This window comes from Cervus elaphus, chromosome 22, assembly GCF_910594005.1.
Source record: "Cervus elaphus chromosome 22, mCerEla1.1, whole genome shotgun sequence".
NCBI lineage: Eukaryota > Metazoa > Chordata > Mammalia > Artiodactyla > Cervidae > Cervus > Cervus elaphus.
Window position 1 is genome coordinate 10,242,168 of NC_057836.1, and position 19,932 is coordinate 10,262,099.

At 50.9% G+C, this 19,932-nt stretch overlaps 2 protein-coding genes across 4 annotated transcripts; one reads left to right on the plus strand and one right to left on the minus strand.

Annotated features, from left to right (window-relative positions):
* Positions 1-2,451: 2,451 nt before the first annotated feature.
* Positions 2,452-11,052, minus strand: POLR2F (RNA polymerase II, I and III subunit F). Its single transcript, XM_043880723.1, has 5 exons — positions 10,906-11,052; positions 10,339-10,408; positions 7,447-7,577; positions 3,125-3,196; positions 2,452-2,642 (listed from the first exon to the last, which is right to left on the minus strand). Exons 1-5 carry the CDS (start codon positions 10,923-10,925, stop codon positions 2,552-2,554), a joined length of 384 nt encoding a protein of 127 aa, XP_043736658.1. The 5' UTR covers positions 10,926-11,052; the 3' UTR covers positions 2,452-2,551.
* A 50-nt stretch (positions 11,053-11,102) lies between these two features.
* Positions 11,103-19,277, plus strand: C22H22orf23 (chromosome 22 C22orf23 homolog). 3 transcript variants are annotated; one of them, XR_006336636.1, is made up of 7 exons: positions 11,103-11,275; positions 11,577-11,688; positions 12,611-12,673; positions 16,557-16,739; positions 17,920-18,051; positions 18,191-18,376; positions 18,524-19,277. XR_006336636.1 is itself a non-coding variant. In XM_043881104.1 (7 exons), exons 2-7 carry the CDS (start codon positions 11,586-11,588, stop codon positions 18,593-18,595), a joined length of 654 nt encoding a protein of 217 aa, XP_043737039.1. In that variant the 5' UTR covers positions 11,103-11,275; positions 11,577-11,585; the 3' UTR covers positions 18,596-19,277. The 3 variants fall into 3 exon arrangements, 1 of the variants encoding a protein (XP_043737039.1); XR_006336637.1 differs by having other exon boundaries at positions 18,224-18,376; XM_043881104.1 differs by having other exon boundaries at positions 18,276-18,376.
* Positions 19,278-19,932: the final 655 nt, after the last annotated feature.

Consider the following 19,932-nt stretch of genomic DNA (forward strand, 5'->3'; position numbering starts at 1 on the left):
TGTCCTGCAAGCTCTTCAGGCCACTTTGCCAAAACCGCTGGCTCCCATGAAGCATAGTGGTAACTACAAATTCTTCCTCTTATAGATAAAACCTGCAGCCAAGCTGGACCACCCTGAACTGTATACAAGTGGTTTTCTGCTGCTTGGCTGTCCTTGTATTGTAGATAAATGCAGGATTTTTTTACTGGTCTTGAACAGATTTCATCTTTTTGCATTTGACCATTTCCCCACCTATGTTAGATCCTTTGAATTCTGAATCCCATTTATAGCTCTCCTGAGCTTCATGTTTGAAACTCAAATATCCTCATTCAGGTTACTAATGAAAAAAGATTGGAATGAGAGGGTACAGACCCTGTGTCCACCACCGAAAACCTCTCCATTCTATCATCTATACTTGGAAAGCTGTCCAGACAATTCTGAATCTAATTATGTCACCCTGAGGTACTTGCTTCTCTATCACAGTCACACAGACTGCCTAATGCCTTGTTCCAATCAAGATTCCCTGTATCTGTGGCATTCCTCCAACCAACCAGGCTGGTAACCATTGGAAAAAAGAAAATTTGGTTCACTTGGTGATATCCTTAGAAACCCCATGCTAGCTCCAGAATCTTTTTATTACCCAAGTGTTTTCAAATATGCAATAGCCTATTCTAGAATTTCATTAGGGGGTCAATCAGTTATGCGCTCCTACTTCTTACAACCTCCCTCTGCCTCTATTGAGAAGCAGGACATTAGTCCATTTCTAGCCTGTCCAGTGTTTCCTATGTGCTCCTGTGTTCTCTGGGATTGTGGACGTGGAGCGGGCAGGGCAGGTGGGAGGGGCTACATCAAAAAAATGAAATCACCACCTGCATGACCTCAACGAGACTGGAGAGTCACTGGGGACACGGGAGGAGAGGGAATGGCCCGCAGAAGTCAGAAGACATGGCTTGTGCTCATTCCTTAGACCTGAGATTCCAGATGAGCTCGGGCCTCAGTGAAGTAGTGGCTCCGCAGTAAACAGAGAAGGGACAGGTGTATCTGGAGAGGGTCGAGGAGATGGTGCCCTGGCCGGGCCAGCTGAGTAGCGAGGGCCTGACTCTGTGAAGGGGGAGAATGGAAGGGGCAGGTGGGAGGGTAAACACCCCTTTCTCCATCTCTCCTCTACACCCTATCCCCTAAGGGTTAACCCCCTCCCTCCCCCAGTCCCTCTCTCCTCCGCCACCCCAGCCCCATCTCCCTTTAATCACATCTGATACTGAGCGGCCCAGCAGGAACAAAGAGACCATTTAGAGAAACGGGGCCGAGAAAGTGACCCCCGCACTCTGGGGCGGCCGCCTGGATGCCAGCACAAAGGCGGCATTTCAGAGCTGAAATTTCAGCACCCAACTTGATTAAAGGATTCCACAGGCTTGGAGGAGGGTGGAAGGGGGTGCGAAGTCCACTGCTCCCTGAATTAACCCTTCTCCAGAGCAGCCAACACCCCTCCCATGCCTGGGGATGCTCGTCACTTCCACCCTGTCCAGGGTGCACCCGCCCCAGGGGCCTCGCCACTTGCAGAGGTCAGGCAAGCCTGGCTCTTCCTCTTCCTGGAAGTGGGGGCTGGCAGCAGACTGAAGGTCAAGGCTGGAATATTCAGGGAGATGGGTTTCCTTCCCATCCCTATTGGTGTCAGTATACATCCTCTCCTTGTTGTCTGCCCCCGAACCCCAAGGGAGGGAGGAGCCAGTGTGATCAACTGGATTTAATGTCACGCCTTGAACCCAGAAGCCCTGCTGCCCTGCCCACCATTACCCCAGCACCCATCCTACTGAAGGCCCTGGAGGGATCAGGGTCTCCACACAGAAGGGAAAGGAGAGGGTATGGGTGTGGCAGACCAGAAGGGTGGGTCATGGAGAACAGACTGGCGTATGGGGAGTGGTCTGACAGGTGGGGAATGGGAGGGGTGGTGCGGCTGGGATGGGCAGGTGTTCGGCCCTTGCTCCAGCTGCTGACTTGCCCAGTAGGGCTCTCTTGGGGAGGGCAGGAGATCACTGCGTCCCCAAGCTTCCTGCTGGGGGCACTGGCTCCTGAAAGGGGATCCGAGCCCATGATAAGAGGCTCGAGGCAGGTCCTTAGGAAAACAATGGGTGGCTTGATGAGACCTGCTCTGTGATACTCCTGAGAAGGGAGAAGCCCCTGCAGCCAGTCCCCACTGGAAAGGAAATTGGGGGTTTCCGTGGCAACCAGTTCCCTGGGCACAAAGGCTCGTCTGTCTGCTGGGAAGGCAGCCGAGGTGTCTCCTGCAGCAGCCTCTGCTCTGGTGGACTGCTACATGGAGGGGGGCATGTGGGGGAGCCCAGGGGGTCAGGGCCCTGGTGCTTCTTAAAGAGCTGATGGTCCCAGGGCCATTGGGATGGGCACAGCCTCTAGGCAGCAGGGCAGTAACAGTGAAGACGGAGGTGGGCCTCACAGGCAGCAGGAGGCAGAGGGGGTTGAAAGTTGAAGAATTTACTATTTACACGTATAAAGACTATAAAAAGACTATGAGACGAGCCACGGGCGGAGGCCCAGTCCGGAGGCTGACTCCGGCTCAGTCGGTGATGATGAGCTCGTCGACACCCCAGTCTTCGTAGCTCCCGTCAGGCAGGTATCGGCGAATGATGATGGGGATCTTCCGGGCCCTGTGACCAGGGAGAGATAGAGGTACGTGAGGATGTGCAGCAGAGGGACAGCAGGTGCAGAAGGCAAGGGAGGAGAAGCCTTAGGAGCATCCTCTTGAGACCATGGATGTACTTTGTAGCAAAGGACTTTCAGCCAAAAAAAAAAAAGTCTCTACTTCTCTGAGTGTGGGACCAAAATCTACAAGGGGCCTGCCATCCCACGGCTGAAGGCAGAGGCAGAAAGCAGGGGGATGTTGGTAAGGCCAACTGCAGCAGGAAAAGGGACGCTGGGACAGACAGGGACGGTCCATGTCTTGTCAGGGTCCTCCCCTCCCCCTTTGCCTGTCCCCTCCTCCCCCTTGAAGGGCTGACTCCCAAACTAAGGGTCTACAGGAACAAGACCACACATCCTCAGCAGGGAAGTGGGGGAGGGTGTGCAGCAGAGTACCCAAGGGATGCCCCCCAGGGCTCTGCAGCCATGAACCAGGATCTGGGTGACTTACTTGAGCTCCTTCATGGCGATCAGTAAGGGATCTGTCTCCCCCTCCAGCTCCACCATCACGGGGGCACACATCCTGCAGGTGTAAGGACAGGTGTGGGGAGATTACACACACAGGAAGAGGGCCCAGCATGAAGCTGGGGAGAGTTTCACAAACAGGAGCAGATCAGCACCCCAGAGCTCACCTAGAGAGGGCACCGAGAGGGGACACCTCCCAAAAGTGGCAGGTGCGGAGCAGTGGTTCAGGGGCGCTGACAGCGAGGGCCCTTGAGTGGCAGCTGGTAGACTAGGCTTCAACTGTGCCTGAAAGACCCTGAATCTTTCTCCCAATCTCAGCATCCTCATTTGAAAACGAAGACAAAAAGCCCTGCCACTCCTACACAACAAGAACGCTAAAACAGTACTGGCTAATAAGCAAAGATTCACTAAGTGCCATAGCTGCTCTCCACCCTCCATGTAGATTATTTCATTTGTAGTAAGTACTACCGGAGAAGGCAATGGCACCCCACTCCAGTACTGGAAAACCCCATGGACAGAGGAGCCTGGTAGGCTCCAGTCCACGGGGTTGCAGAGAGTCGGACACGACTGAAGCAACTTAGCAGCAGCAGCAGTAAGTACTACTGCTACTTCCGTTTTACTTAGGCACAGGGAGGTCAGTCATTTCCCCAAGGTCACACAGCCAGTGAGTGGCAGAACAAGATTTGAACCCTGAAGACTCCTCTCTACTGTGCTGTTAACACCTCCCATTAAAAACCTGGTGATCCACAAACTGAAACCAGGTACTGTGAATGGGACAAGCATGTGCTTTCATTAGTGGGTCGTGTGACATTCATCACGTCCACTCCCCCGGCCAAGGACCTTCCCCAGGGCCCATGAGACTCCTGAGCCCACGGCCACAGCAGAATATCCCACACAAAGGACCACATGTGCAAGAGCTCACCCTCTGACCACCCGACTCAACCCCCAGCCCTGCCTCAGGGCCTAGCTCGCCTCATTTTCCTTCTCTGTCTTGGCAACACCCCCTGCGAGGGTCCTGCTCCTCCAGCCTTGACACAAGGTCTGCGGTCAGGCTCTCACCTGCTTACCTCTCTTCCTTGAGACCCCGAGGCCATCAGGCAGGCAGAACCTCATCTGGCCCCCGCTTACCTTTGCAGTACTTTCCCATGCTACCTGCCTCCATTCACCCCACATTTTCCTAGACAGCCACACCAAACCCCCACAGTTTCCTAGACAGGCCCTGTTGTTTTCCTTCTGCATTCTCACGTGAGTGCTTCCTCTCCTTATAGGCCTGTGAGAGGCTCAGACGTCTCCACCCTGAAAAGCACAGACTGAAGCCTCAGGGCCCTGACTCATTTTACACACACTTCTTTCAACACCACTGTCACTAAACTGTGACTACCCATCTGAAGTTTTCCAAATGAGACCTGCTGGTCCAGGACCCCAAGTTCTATTCTAGTGCAACACTTGGCCCACAGCAGAGGGTCTAAAAACAGACAGACCAGTTCCAGGCCCATCTCCTCTAGGAAGTCACCCTTACTGATTCCAACTCAAGTTTACACTAATGGACCCCAAACCTGATGATCATCCAGGAGAGCGTCCTAAAAATACAGGTTCCCAGGTCCTCCCCCAGACCCGCTGAATAAATTCTCTACTGAAGGAGCCTGAGAACCTACATTAGCAAAGCTCCCCTGGTGATTCGGATAACCAGCCAGTCCGAGAGCCACCAGTTTACAATAAATGATCTACTAATTCTATTGCTAAATATTCTGATGTCTGTTACTCCCCAAAGCCTGAAAATTCCCCAAGGGCAGAAACTGAGTTTTTAACTTTTTCTATATCTTCTCTCAATAATTATTTAAACTTCCCTAATTATTTAATGTTTTAAAGAATGTGGCAAAATGCTTTCCCTGATATGCATATGCCTTCTTTCTTTCAAGACATGAATAATTCAAGAATAGTCATTCATCCAGCCCTACTACATACACAGGAAATCTGAGAGTGTGCCCTCAACGTCTCCAACAGGGGTTCCAAGTGGCAACCTTCCTTGGGAAGCAGCCAAGGGGTCACAAAGAGTCAGCTACGACTCAGTGGCTGAGCAAGGCACAGCAGAGTTGCAACCATTCAGCCACCAGATGGGGCTACTGAGCTGGAGTGAGACTTCGTCCACAAATATCCAAGAAAACATGTTTCAGGGTCTACTCCTAAGTGCAGGATCGCAGGCCCGTAACTCAAGACAAGCTCCAGCCCTAACTGCCCAAGGCTTACAGCAGCTGCAAAACCACCAGACAGCGACTGAGCTCTTAATCTGAAGGAGTGCTCCAGCCCAACAAGGCTGGACAAGAGTCTTACCTCCAAAGGAAAACAGGATGCTGGGCCTTGTATGGAATGCCTGCTCCAGACTGTCCACCAAACGCACGCCCATCTTCTAAATGTCACTCAAGGGACCAGTGACATGTTTTCCAGTCTTGTGCCCCAAGCTACTTGCCATTCTTCCACCACAAACCACACATGCCCACCTCCACTTTCCTAATGCTATTTCTGGCACCTAGGATACCTTCAAGACGACATCACTTTATTCCCTTCTCTCCTTTTTTGTTTCTCTTTTAAAGCATCAATCTCGTCTGCCTTGGGTTCTGGGTATTTAGAAGAGGTCCCTCTTCCCTACTAGTCAGTAAACATCCAGAGGATTAGGGAATTGTGTCTTTAAACCTCTTTACATCTCCAAAAGGCAAAAGCACAATATCTCATTTGATGCTGAAAGACTTTAACTTGCATACAGTCTATTTGCTTAAAAAACAGTTTACGAATTATTCTTTTTGCTGGGTCGTGTTCAGCAGACATATTCATGTTCATATTCATATTCATACCACCCAACCCGCACTCTGCAAGGATGGAAATGTCCTCTAACTGTTTTACCTATCACAGTAGCCACAGTGGCTACCGGGCACATGAAATGTGACTAAGGAGACAGAAACACTGGGCTCCTACCTAGTTTTACTTAACTTAAATTTAAATGGCTAAATGTAGCCAGCAGTGACCATCCCTGTGGGGCAGGCCTAGAGGGTCCTGACCCCAGCAACACTGAAATCACCATACGGAGTGTGGCTCTCAACTCACCCAGACCAGCAAGGGGTGCAACCAGGCCGGCAGGAGGCCAACCGCTGCCAATCGAGTGAAGAACAACGGTTTCCCGCCCCAATAAAACCCTCCACTGAGTGGTCACCTTCACTCCACAGATAAAAGCCCAGTGCTGTTTGAAAACTTGGGCAGGGGGTGGGGGTGCACAGATTGAGCATCATCGCTCCCCCAGCATACGTATCGCCCCACAACTCCGTGGCCCCAGCTTTTCTTTCGAGCCTGTTTCCCACTCCTCTCTTCTCGAAGCACCCCTCCTCCAGGTGTCCACCATTTCTCCCAGCAGCTGGTGAGAAGTCTGAGACAGGGCTCCTTTCCTCAGCCTCCTGTTTCCCTGGGGAGGACCTGCCACGAGAGCAATAGTAACACATCTGCTCTCTGCGTCCTCCCACTTAACTCTCACCAGAACAGAGGAGGAGCTCATCTGACAGGGGAGCCTGGCGGGGAAAGCCAGCACCTGTGGCCCAGCCTCTTCAAGAGCCCCTGCTTCCTCAAAGCCACTGCCCTCAGGGGGGCTGCTTTAGGGTCTGTTCTGCACAAGGCCCCTGCCCCCGCAGACACGGCCTCTGACGCCTGCAATGCCTGTGGCTGACGGGTAGACATGCAGGCATCGCACATTTTGACCTGACCTGACTTGTCTCCTGGCTGGCTCCTGAATCATGTTGTTCTTCAACAAGTTCCCAGTAGGGGAACTTGGGAGAACTTGGGAGAGAAAGGAAGGGTTGCTAATTTCAAACCCCCACACCCCCAACCACTGCTCTGTGCTTCCACGTTCCCAGCGCGGCCTCGACGTGGAGGGCTCTCTCACTCCTCTGGGCTGGTCCCAGTCTTCTTGAGTCAAGAACCACCTTAAGCCCAGTGAAAGCTGCTGCAGCACCCGCAACTAACGAGCCCACAAGGGTCTGGGTCTGATCTTATTTCATTTATTTTGGCTTCCCCACCTGACAGGCAGTCATCACACTCTGTATTCTTACTGTTACTCTTCTACTGCTTATGTCCTGTTCCCCCAGTGGACCACAGACTCCCTGAGGACAGGGGCCTAGCACAGTGCCTGGCACACAGGAACAGCACCGCCTTTGTTTAGCCTGTGAGAAAGGGAAGGGTCTGTTGTCAGGCTGGGCCATTACCAACAGCTTGGAGGCTCCCTGTGGCCTGATCAAAGGACAAGATGGTGAGGGAGCTCATACTCACGCAATCTGAAGGGCTCGGGTGCCCAGCACGCGGGCTCGTTCATACTTGGTCATATATGGTGTGGTGATTCGTTTCTGGTTGGCCTGCGGTCGCTCTCCAGAAGGGAGAATCTCAACATTCTCCTGGCCCTCCTGGACACCAAGGCAGAAAAGACAGAAAAATCTCAGGATGCATTATTGGGGGTGAGGGGCAAGATGACGACAACAGTGATTGTAAGCACCTCCACACTACTGCTTGCTACATGCCAGTGACCATGCAACTGCCTTAGTAACACCTCACTCAATCCTCACAAAAACCTTATGAAGTGGGGATTATAATGCTCATTTTAGAGGGTTGGACAGTCAGCCAACTTGGCCAAAGTCTCAGAGCTAGTGAAAGAGGAATCGTGATCAGGAGTCCAAAGCCAGCCGCCTCATCCAGAAGGAAGAGTTGGCCCCATACAAAGAAGTCCTTGAGCATAGACAACCTTACCCGAAGCAGGAAGAGGAACAACACCCCATCTTTAAATATGTATATATTTAATAATCACTTATTAGGCATCTGTCATGTGCCAGACATGATAAAGGTGCTGAGACGGAAAGAGTTTCTGCTCTCAAAGAATTCACAGTCCGGCAAAAAGACAAGAGTAAACAAAACACGAAGTGCTATGAAAGTGTGCCAGCGTGCCACAAACTACACAAGAAAGTGAGGGACATCTACCTCATCCTGGGGTTAGGAATACAGTCCAGAGATGAGACCTGGGCTAGTCTAGAAGGATGAGTACGAGCTGCCAAGCTAACAAGGAAGGAAAGACAGGGCATTCCAGGCAGGCTGAATTGCATATGTGCAAAGACACGGGAGGGAGAGAACGTACTCAGCCTGGACGCCTAATTGTGGGGTATGATTAGCACAAAAGGTGCAGACAGGGTTATAGACAGGAGAATAAATTCTGTAATATAAAATTAAGTCAACAAATATTTACTGAGTGCTTACTATATGTCAGATAGCATTCTAAGTGCTTGACACAGAGCAGTAAGACAGATAAAATTTCTTTCTCCCATAGAGCTTTACTATATAATACAGTGAAAGTAAAAGTCGCTCAATCGTGTCCAACTCCTTGTGAGCCCCCATGGACTATACAGTCCGTGGAATTCTCCAGGCCAGAATACTGGAATGGGCAGCCATTTCGTTCTCCAGGGGATCTTCCCAACCCAGGGATCGAACCCAGGCAGGTCTCCTGCATTGCAGGTGGATTCTTTACCAACTGAGCCACCAGGGAAGACCAAGAATACTGGAGTGGGTAGCCTATAGATTCTCCAGCAGATCTTCCTGACCCAGGAATACAGTGAGATGAACAATAAATAAAATTAGTAGTAAAATGTGCAGTATGAAAACAGAGAGAAAAGACAGAGAGTGTCCAAGTGTTGATGTTGGAGGAAGGGGCAAATGCAGTGATTTGAGATAGAATGGTCAGGGAAGGCCTCACTGAGGTGATATTTAACACAGACCTGAAGGAGGCTGAGGAGCAGATTGTGTGCATATCTAAGGGAAAAGGAAGAGGGGACAGCACAGTCAAAGGTCCTGAGCTGGAACTTCCCTGGCATGACAGGGACACCGAGAAGAGAGAAGGTCACAGAGGAAGCAGGTGGTCAGATCATGGAGGACGTTATGCATGTTTTTGGCTTTTATTCAGAATGAGATGAGAAGCGACCAGATGCAGGTTCTGAGCAGAGGAGAGATAGAGTGACTGAAGATTTAAAAGGATCACTCTGGATACCCTGTTGAGAATATTTCGTAGAGGGTAAGGGCCAAAGCAGAGAGAACACTGAGGAAGACCAATAGTAACCAATCATGTGGGTAGGAGAAAAAGTCAACTCTGGCAGCAGAAAAGCAAACAGCAGACTCAAGGCAGGAAAACCAGTAAAAAGTTTCTGCAGTAATGCAGGTGAAAACCAATAAGGATCTAAACCAGGCTGAGGCACTAGGAATAGAGAAATGGGAATAGGACTGAACTACATGGAGGAGGCAGAATCAACAGGAGAGAGATGGAAAGAGATCAGAAGGATAGAGAAGAAGGTTTCTAACTCAGTGAACACGTAACCTCAGAGTGCCAGGCAGACAGGAAAACCCAAACAAAAGAGGGCCTTCACCTTACCAACCTAAAAAACAATCAAGGGATCCCTCTCTCCAGAAGACACAAAGCACTTCTTCCTCCACCAGTCATATAGCACAGAAAACCCTATTTTATCTATGATGCCAGTAACTCATCCACCAAGCTGCTCAAGCCAGAAACACGGGAGTCATTCCTGTCATGTCCCACTTTCTTAGCCCCACATCCTATCCACCAAAATCTCTCGAATCTGTTTTCTCATCACAGACACTACCAGCACCCAAGTGCAAGCTACAGATGTCACCTGGATTGCACCCTAATTGGGCTTTCTTTGACTCTTATTCCTCCCAACTCATTCCTCACTGGATCATGCCACTCCCCAGCTCCCCAAAACTTGTCAGCAGCTTCCCACTACCCCTAGCCTACAAAATCTTGCCTGATCTTGGCCCTCACCTCTCCAGCCTTATCCCAGGTCACTCTCCCCTTTGCTCTTTATTTAGCCTCACCCTGCTGAGCTCCTGGTACATAATAAACATTCAGCACATGTCTGCACAATGAATGAAGGGGCTATTTCGACTCTGAGTCAACTAACTGCCCCAGAAGCCATGCTCTGTGGTCCAAGAGGACAAAAGCCTTTGGGCCAACCCTGTAGGACTCTTCCACTACCCAGGACTAAATCTCTCCTCATTCGAACTGGCAGTACCCTGACCACAAATGGGAGGCAGAGGCATGCAATCGGCCATCACTGGCGGGGCTATCTGGCAGCTTGGGCTGCAGAGGGGAGCCCAAGGCTCAGTACTGACCTCCTCGGCATTCTCCAAGTCATCGAGCCCTTCATCCTCCTCCACGTCATCAAAGTCGTCTCCATCAAAACTGCACAAGTGTAAGAAGCCCGTTAGTTAGAGCATCACTTACTAGAATCAAAGTGGGCAGAGATCTGAGTCTCATGTGATACGTAGGAGGCTCTCAATAAATATCCACCTAACCAGTGAATCATCCAATAAGTCAGTCACCTGACGTCCTCATCTTAACTATGGGCCTCTTCTAGAAAGAGACCCCAGCTGAAGAGCACAGACTATACCTAATACATTTCAACATTTGGTACTGACATAGAGCCCGACTCAGTGGAAGTTTGCTGAAAGGTACTTTTTTCACTGATCCTCTCTGGACCCTCAAGCCGGGGCCTTCTCCGCGCCCAGCCTCTGGCCGGGTCTATGCTCCTAGTTCCCAGCCTTTCCCTTCTCCGGCTCTGCGGGCCCCCTCAGCACCCCCAGTCCCCTCAACCCCTGGCTCAACTTCCTTCGACCCTGGCTCCCACTTCATCCGCCCCTTCTGAGTCTTCGCAAAAGTCACTTAGCTCCCTCACTCACTTGTCCTCGTTGTCTGACATGACGCCCGCGCAGCAGCCACCGGGTTCCCCGACCCAGACCCGCGCGGAGACCGGCAAACAGCGTACCTCCGCCTCGCGCGCTGCCAATCGTACTCTACGCCTGCGCCGTGACCTAGAGGTAATCACTTCCGGGAGGCAGGCGGGGCGAGAAATATGCACATGCGCGGTGCGGTTTGCGTTACCATGGTAGCCGGAGCCGCTAGCTGCAGGCTCTAGTGGCTGAGATCTCAAAAGTATTTCTGCGAGGGCCCAGGCGCGGCTGCTGCTTCAGAGCCTTGATTACGATCTCCGGAGCCCAGCCGCCGCTCTCTGTGGGGAGAGAGGCCACCCAGCCCGGGTCTTACTTTAGGGTGAGGTTTCCCGTTTGGGCGTATCACACAACGGGCACGGCTACCCTCACGCCCCTTTCCTCCCGAGGGGGCTTCCCTGCCACAGGCGCCAGGTCAGGATGAGGTCTCTGTTCGCGTGTGTATATCTGCCAGTGGATCTGTTCAAGGTGGAAGGATCGGGCACTGTCGCGATGTTGACAGGCGGCATCACGATTCTTTTGCGACCCGACACCTGCTCCCAAACTTTGGGTGGTGTTGAGGGTGTGAGAAGAGATTGGATCTGGGAGACAGGGAATGTTTCGTTGGGTTTTTCCCTCTTCAGAGCCCTCCCATGGCTTCCCAGGAGAGTGTGGAGACGGTGACTAAAGGAACAGGGTTCTGGCGCTGTCCCAAGCCGACCACTTACACCCCAGGGACCTGCGAGCTGCTCAGAGGTCAGTGGTGCATTAAAGGGCACAAGAAGAGCGGTGGTCACAGTTACCCTCTGTTTCTCAGTTCTCCCCTACATTACTTATGGCTTAGTAATTGTATTTTCAGTTTACAGATAAGAAGCCTGGAGTTCAGAACGGTTCAGGGATCTGGGTCTTACAACTTGGAAGTGACTCAAAGTCAAAGAACTAAGAATTTCAGAGTGGTTAACTCCCATGAACCCCTTAGATCACACTTTCAGTTTCCCCAGTGAAGACTTATTTCCTCTCCACCCATCATCACCACAGTGGAACCAACTGTTATGTGTCTGCACACTACCAAATACCTTTTCCTTCACTGGGCTTAGTGCAACCTGTAATCAGATACCTAGTGTGTTCCATTGAATTAACGTTGAATTAACATTCAGTTCATGAACTCCATCAGGGCATGATGCCTGTTTTGGCTCACATTTGTAGCTCCAGTCCCTGGCACAAGCTTAATGAATACTTGTTCATTCACTCATTCATTCACTTAACAAAAAAGTTTTAAAGCCCACTGTGTGCTTGAGACATTGTCCCAGGTGCTGAAAAAACAGCAATAAAGAAAAGAAATAAGGAAAAATTATTTTTCCCTTGGAGCTAATATTCTAGTAGGAAAGTAACAAATAATAAGTAAGGTATATAGAACTTAGATGGTGATGAGTGGTATAGGGGAAAAAAATGTAGAAAAGGAAGGGAATTCCCTTGTGGTCCAGTGGTTAGGACTCAGTATTTTTACTGCCTGGAGACCCAGGTTCAATCCCTGTTTAAGGAACTCAAATCCCACAAGCCAAGTACTCAGGTAGCCAGAATGGGAGCAGGAGGTGATACAATATTAAATTTCAGTGGGGTGAGATGAAGGCATCTGCTTGCAGCCCAGGAAGCCTCACTGAAGTGCTTTGTCTTGCAGTGATGATGCAGGAATCCAAACTGACTAACTTCCAACAGCGCCACATCATGGACACCATTAAACGTAAGAGGCTGACCAGAGAGGTTTCTGGGGGAAAGGAATTCTGGGTCACATTTTAATGCTTTCTCCATGTTGAGGAGTAGGGGACCTAATTTTAAACACACACACACACACAAAAACAAAATTTGAATAGTATTTCTGACCCTTGCTCTCGGGGAATTGACCTTGCAGGGTCTTGGTCTTTGCTTCTTCCCAAGACATGGGTCCCAGCCCATGAGCCACTCCTGCAGTCCGGCTCTAGCCGGCCTTCCCAATAGGGCACCAGCCCATTTGAGACTTCCAGCCCAGTCAGACAGTCCAAACGCTGTCAAGTCTGCAATCTCTCCCACCCTCTTACACACATACCATATGAGCACTCCAGACGAGAGGCCTGTGTGTGTCTCATGCATGGTTTTATTCATTCATAGCTTAGCTGGCAGAAACACGATTAATGGCAGGCTTCCAACATAGAAAAACCATGCAAAACCTTTCCACACTTCACCTCTGACCACACACTATATTATTTGTTTTTAAGGAAAACAAAAAACTGAATGTACATGGACATGGTAACAAGGTGCCCTCTAAGATCTTTTTTTTTTTTAACAAACAAAACAATCTTTTATTAAACCATTTTTACTTTTATTTTTGCAAGTACAATTATTTAACCTGAAGCATTGAATATGATTTAACTCTAATCACTTGATCTGGCCTCTTGTTACAAAATGGGGTTTTATGTATCTTTTTATTTTACCCTCAAAAACTTACAGTTTAGGGAAACTGCTAATTGTGGAAGAAATAGAATCAGATATTTGAATAGTACTATGCACATTAGAGTGCTCCCCTGATAGCTCAGCTGGTAAAGAGTCTACCTGCAATTGCAGGAGATCCCAGTTCAATTCCAGGGTTCGAAAGATCTCCTTGAGAAGGGATAGGCTACCAGTATTCTTAGGCTTCTCTGGCGGCTCAGCTTGTACCTTCTAAGATCTTGAAAACAACCTTGCTTTCTGAGATTTAACTGAATCAGCTTTTAGGGGATCAGAACAGAGATCTGTAAAGTTACCTTTAAGAGGATACCAGAAGGTTCAAGCTTGCCAGGTTTCACTCAAATCTACCAATAGCTATTGCCTTTCAGGAAAGAAGGTGCCTATCGGGAGGCATCTGGTCAACCACAGAAACTGGGATGGGAGAGTCAGAGAGACAAAGACTGACTGCCCAGCACTGGCTGGGGGAGGGAGGCTCCATCAGGTCAGTTCAGAAGTCAGATCTCCTTCTTTGTGGACAAGGACAACTCAGGCTGCCAGAGCCTAATACCACAACGCAGCTGAGTCACATAACTCAATCTCCATACTCAAGTCATCTACTAATCATTTGATGTCCCCTACAGATCCCCTGGAGAAGGGAATGGCAACCCACTCCAGTACTCTTGCCTGGAGAATCCCATGGACAGAGGAGGCTGGTGGGCTAAGTCCATGGGTCCCAAAGAGTCAGACACGACTGAGCAGCTAACCCTTCCTTCCTTCCTTCCAACATGACAATAAAGAGAATGTGCTAGGAATTCCATTAAAAGTAAATACCTGGAGACCAAGGATTGAGCCTGCCTTGTTCACCACTGTACCTTGACTCCTAGTGAAAGTGAAGTCGCTCAGTTGTGTCCGACTCTTTGCGACCCCATGGACTGTAGCCTATCAGGCTCCTCCATCCATGGGATTTTCCAGGCAAGAGTACTGGAGTGGGTTGCCATTTCCTTCTCCAGGAGATCTTCCTGACCCAGGGATTGAACCCGGGTCTCCCATGTTGTAGGCAGACCCCTTACCATCTGAGCCACCAGGGAAGTCCTTGACTCCGAGGTGTTCAATATTTATTGACAAACTAATTGGATTAGTGGTTACGTCAACACAAGTCACCAGTTTGCCTGGCAGTTTTTTTCTCCTTAGACATTTTCTCTTTAAAATATTGCCTCCAAGCATTGGTATTGAGTGTACTTTCTTCTCCTAGATTCCCCTCTCTTCTCTCTTCTTAACCAAGTCCTACTTGTTTGTTTGAGGCTTAGTTTAAATTCTTTTGCAAGCCACAAACTCCTCTCCTTCACCTGAACTCCCAGAATTGCTTGGGCTCTAATTATTTGCTGAGACTGAGCCAAAAGAAAAGGTGGCATTTGGCACTGGACAGGTAGAAATAGCAGAGTATGAAGAACATTCTGGAAAGCACAGCATCTCTTCAGAGAAGAGAGAGAAAAACCATGGTTGGCCCTAGATAGAGGGCATGAGAAAGGAAAGGCAACGGGAAACAATGGCAGCTCCATCCTTCGGGTTCGTCTGGGCAGACACATCAAAGTCATCCTGTCCCCTCTTTCCCTTCCTCCGAGACCCCACATCCAACCCACGAGCAGTCCTGTCTGCTTGACCTTCAAACCATATCCTGACTGTGATTATTTCTGCCCTTGATCCCCATGCGTGCGTGCTCAGTCACTTCAATCTTGTCTGACTTTTTGTGACACCATGGACTGTAGCCTGCCAGGCTCCTCTGTCCGTGGGATTCTCCAGGCAAGAATACTGGAGTGGGTAGCCATACTCTCCTCCAGGGTATCTTCCAGGCCCAGGGATCAAACCTGTGTCATTTATGTCTCCTGCATTGGCAGGCAGATTCTTTACCACTAGCACCACCTGGGAAGCCCTTGACCCCCAACTCTGTATTTTCTTTTTTTATCTTCTTTGTTTTTTTTTTGCTTGCACATCTTGAGGGATCTTATTTCCCAGACCAGGGGTCAAACCTGTGGTCCCTGCAGTGGAAGCAGGGACCACCAGGAAATTCCCAACGCTGTATTTTCAATGGCAGCTAAAGGGGTGACTCTTCTGCTCAGAACCCTCCAAGGCTTCCCACCTCACACACAGTAAAAGCCAGTCTTTCCAGAGGCCTATGAGGCCCCGCCCGTCTCTTGCCCTCCCTGACCTCTCACCTCTACTCCCACGCCACCCCACCCCTGGCTCAGTCCATTCCTGGCACCCCAGCCTCCTGTCTGTTCTCAGATGCTCTGGGCACATTCCCACCTCAGGACATTCACTTGACCCATCCTGCCTAGAATGCTCTTCCCTAAAATATCAACTTGGCTGGGCTCTTACCACTTATGGGTCTTTTCTCAAATGTCACTGTGTCGGTGAGGCCTTCCTGGCTGCCCTATTTATAACCGTGAATCCTGCTCTGATACACCCTGTGGCCCATCCCTGTACTGCAACCTTACTGTCAGCATCACCGCTGTTATCATCATCTAAACCCTGGATGTAAGTACTGTGAGGGCAGGGCTTCGTCTGACCTCTTTACCCCGTGTCCCGGGCCTGGCTCATAGAGTGCATGCTCAATACTCCCTGCTGGGTGATGACAGAGAAGGCTGGAAAGAGACGGGAGGTAGACAGGATTCAAATCAAAACAGAGGTTGGAGGGCACTCCCTGGCAGTCCAGTGGTTAGGACTCTGAGCTTTCACTGCTGAGGGCGCAGTTTCAATCCCTGGTCAGGGAGCTAAGATCTGCGTGGCACGGCCAAAAGAATAAAGACGTTATAGATAAATGGAGTGATTTGGAAAGATGTTCATGGTAGATTGTTAATTCAGTTCAGTCGCTCAGTTGTGTCTGACTCCTTGTGACCCCATGGAAGATTGTTAGTCTATTACTGAATAGAATGCAGTGTGATCCAATCTTTGAAAAATGAATCTTATACATGCCCATATATCTTTGAACATGATTATGTAAGCATCAAAAAGAATGGGCTGAGACCACCAAATTGTTACCACCACTCATTGTAGAGGGGAGGGTATGGAGGGGAGATGGGAAGACTCTTCCGTACCGTTTGACTTATTTTAACAGGTAGGGACCACTTAGGTGGGCCCCCTGACCCTGACCCTTCCCTCCCCAGGAGGAGACACTCTCCCCCTGCAGTGCAGCCCAGCTTCCAGCCAGAGGGTCTTGCCTTCCAAGCAGCCAAGCTCAGCCATCTACCTGCCTCCCATCCTGGCAGCCCGGTCCCACCTCCGGCCTGCCAGGAGGTGCCAAGCCAATGGGGCCTACAGCCGGGAGCAGTTCAAGCCTCAAGCCACCCGTAAGTAAGGGGCCTCGACCACAGCCCCTCTTCTACTCTCCGAGGGCCTTGAGAGGAGCAGGGAGACAAACAGCCCACAGGGTGCTGCGTAGGCGGCTAATCAAATTCTCAGGCTGTTTATACCAGTGCTCTCAAACCTCCCCACATGTTAGCTTGGAGGCATTCAGTGTGTGAGGGAAACCATTTAGCTGGTTACTTTGTATACATTTTCCCAGAATTCTCTTTAACAGTTAACTGGTTTCCCCCCCACCTCTGATGAATCTTTGGAGGTCAGGTGTCACAGCTGTTGCTTCTCAAGCTCATATGGGGCCTGGAACCCCAGGTTCCTCTGTGCCCCAGCCTGTTTCAGAGAGCAATTACATCCCCCACTTTCCACTTGGCACCTGATGTGACTCTTGGCCCCTCCATACAGCCTCCCATCCGGGCTATACTGCACAGTCATTGAGTTTCCTTAGCCTTGCTCTGCACCCAGGCAGTCTGTGGGTTTGTTTTTTTTTTTTTTTTTAATAATTTTATTTATTTATTTTTGGCTGTGCTGGGTCTTCATGCTGGCTTTTCTCTAGTGGAGGCAAGCAGCGGCTAGTCTCTAGCAGCAGCGGGCAGGCTTCTCGTTGTGGTGGCTTCTCCTGAGGAGCACCTGGGCTTTAGGAGTTGCGGCTCCCAGGCTCTGAAGCACAGGTTCAGTAGCTGTGATGCCGGGCCGAGTTGCTCCGTGGCACGTGGGAACTTCCCAGATCAGGGATAGAACCCCATGGCTCCTGCATTTAAGAATCTGCCTGCAGTGCAGGAGTGCTGGGTTCGACTCCTGGGTCGGGAAGATCCCCTGGAGAAGGAAATGGCAATCCACTCCAGTATTCTTGCCTGAAAAATCCCGTGGAGAGGAGCCTGGCAGGCTACAGTCCATGGGGTCGCAAGAGTCGGACACGACTTAGCGGCTAAACCACCACATTTACCGCTGAGCCACCAGGGAAGCCCAGAGTGTGGGTTTTGATGAAGCTCTCTTCTGGGTTCTTTCAACACCTTCCGGCCTACTGTGATTGACCAGTGCAGAGGCGGCCCAGGGTAGGAGGTGCTGGGTTTGCAGAAGCCCTACCATGTTCCCAGGCACCCTGGAGTGAGCATGCTCCAGGAATTGGGGGTGCCCTGCCCACCTTACCTAGGCCACATCTGGGCCCCACAGGGGATCTGGAGAAGGAGAAGCGAAGACTCCAGAATATCTTTGCCAACGGGAAGAAGCCAGAGGAACGGAAAAGAAAGCCCCCACCCGTGCGACAGGAGGACCCAGCCCCTGAGCTGGACCGCTTTGAAGAACGTGAGTCCCTGAGGGGCCAGTTATGCTGGGGAGGGGAAGGGGGAGTGTGTGTGGAAGAGCCCCGGGAGCAGGGGAAGGGGGGAATCCCTGAGGGCCATCGAGTGAGAAACGGACCACAGAACTGCTTCCCGTTCCCAAGAGAGGCAACCTGCCGCCCCACCATCCCTCCCAGGAGCGCGGGGGCCCCTGTTGTCCTGTACACGGACGACCCTCTCCCTGTCCAGTGGTGAAGGAAATTCAGGAGAGGAAAGAATTCCTGGCTGACATGGAGGCCCTGGGGCAGGGCAGACAGTACCGCGGGATCATCCTTACTGAAATCTCCCAGGTAGGAAAAGCACCAGGGAAGGTGGACGGGACGTGAGTGGGGGGACGAGACGTGAGCCGAAGTGAGGGTCCACTCGGGCCGTTTCGGGGGTCCCGCTCTAGCCTCACATCTGCCCTGACACCCAGCTGTCCCCAATGCCCTTTGCAGAAACTACAGGAAATGGAAGACATTGACCACAAGAGGAGTGAGGAACTTAGGAAAGCTCTTGCCACCACTTAACCTACCACTCACCCCTGCTCCCCACCCCAAGGAGGGCGGGGGAGCCCACCCCCTTGCCAAGCAGGGTCACCCCCACGTCAGCCCACCCACTCTGCCCTTCAGCCATGGAAATGGTTGTATAACACTGCCCCCACCGACGGTACCCTGGACACAGCACCCTAGAAAATGGACCACATCTCAGAAAATGAGCTGATTCTCCTCCAGACTCTGCCCAGGGATCTGGGGTCAGCTGAGCCTCTGAGACCAGTCACAGATCCAGACACCCACACACACACATACACACACGCACGCACGCACGTGCACACACAGTGAAAGCAAGTCCAGGTCTTAACCACCTTGGGTGTGTGTCTAACGGTGTCCACTGGGGCCTCTTCCCAACGCTTCGCCCACTGTGTGTCCCTGTGTCCTGCACATTAGGTTTTCTGAACTTAGTAATGAATATGATTCCTTTCTTCCTACCCGTCTTAGGACCTACTTATTTGACTTCTTACAGTCTTGGACAAATATTTAACCACTATGATTAACTGGCTAATAAAACACATTTACTGTAGGTCATTACACACACTATTTTGTTTTCAGAGGGATAAGGCTTATTTGCTCAAGGAGTCAGAATTTTTCAAGCCCAGTTGGTTTCTAGCTGTTTTTTTCCAGTAAAAATGGAACCAAGGCTCCAGGAGCCGCCCACGGGCGGGTGCTGTGCTAGGCGCCGGTGTCACTCCTGACTGATTCCCTCAGTAAACACCGGCGATGGTTCATCATCCCTGGTAAAAACCAGGGCTCACCCAGAGACTCCAACCAGAGGCATTTAACCAACAAGTGGCCTCCTCGGGACTCAGAGTTAGCTTTCGGTCTTTCCACCACCAAACCCACAACCCATAGAAAGAAACCCAAAGGGGTGGATGCATCCAGACTGAAGGAGCCCCGCTCCAGAGATCCACCCCCAGCCCGTGTGTCTGAGCCCGCCCACCTTATCTCCAGCAGCTCGCCTGTGAGGCCTGGGTGCTGAGATGTCCACCCACAGGAGCTGCGTCCCAGGCCTGGCACACAGCATGCAGCAGTCCCCACAACTCTGACAACCACAGGCCTTACGCTCTCCAGTATCCTGTCATTTTCCCGTCCCCGTAAATCAAAGTAGTTCAGAAATTTCAACCAAGCCTCCCACTTGGAGGGATTCATATAATCCTCTCAGGCCACATGACCCCAGTTGGGGTTTGCAGAATAAATATAGTCCTGCAGCCGCAAACAGAGAGGACCAGCTCAAGGGCTGGGGCTCCGGAACATTCCATGGGAAGCCTGCGTCCACACCCCCTCAAGAACCCCAGGGCTCAGGACACAAC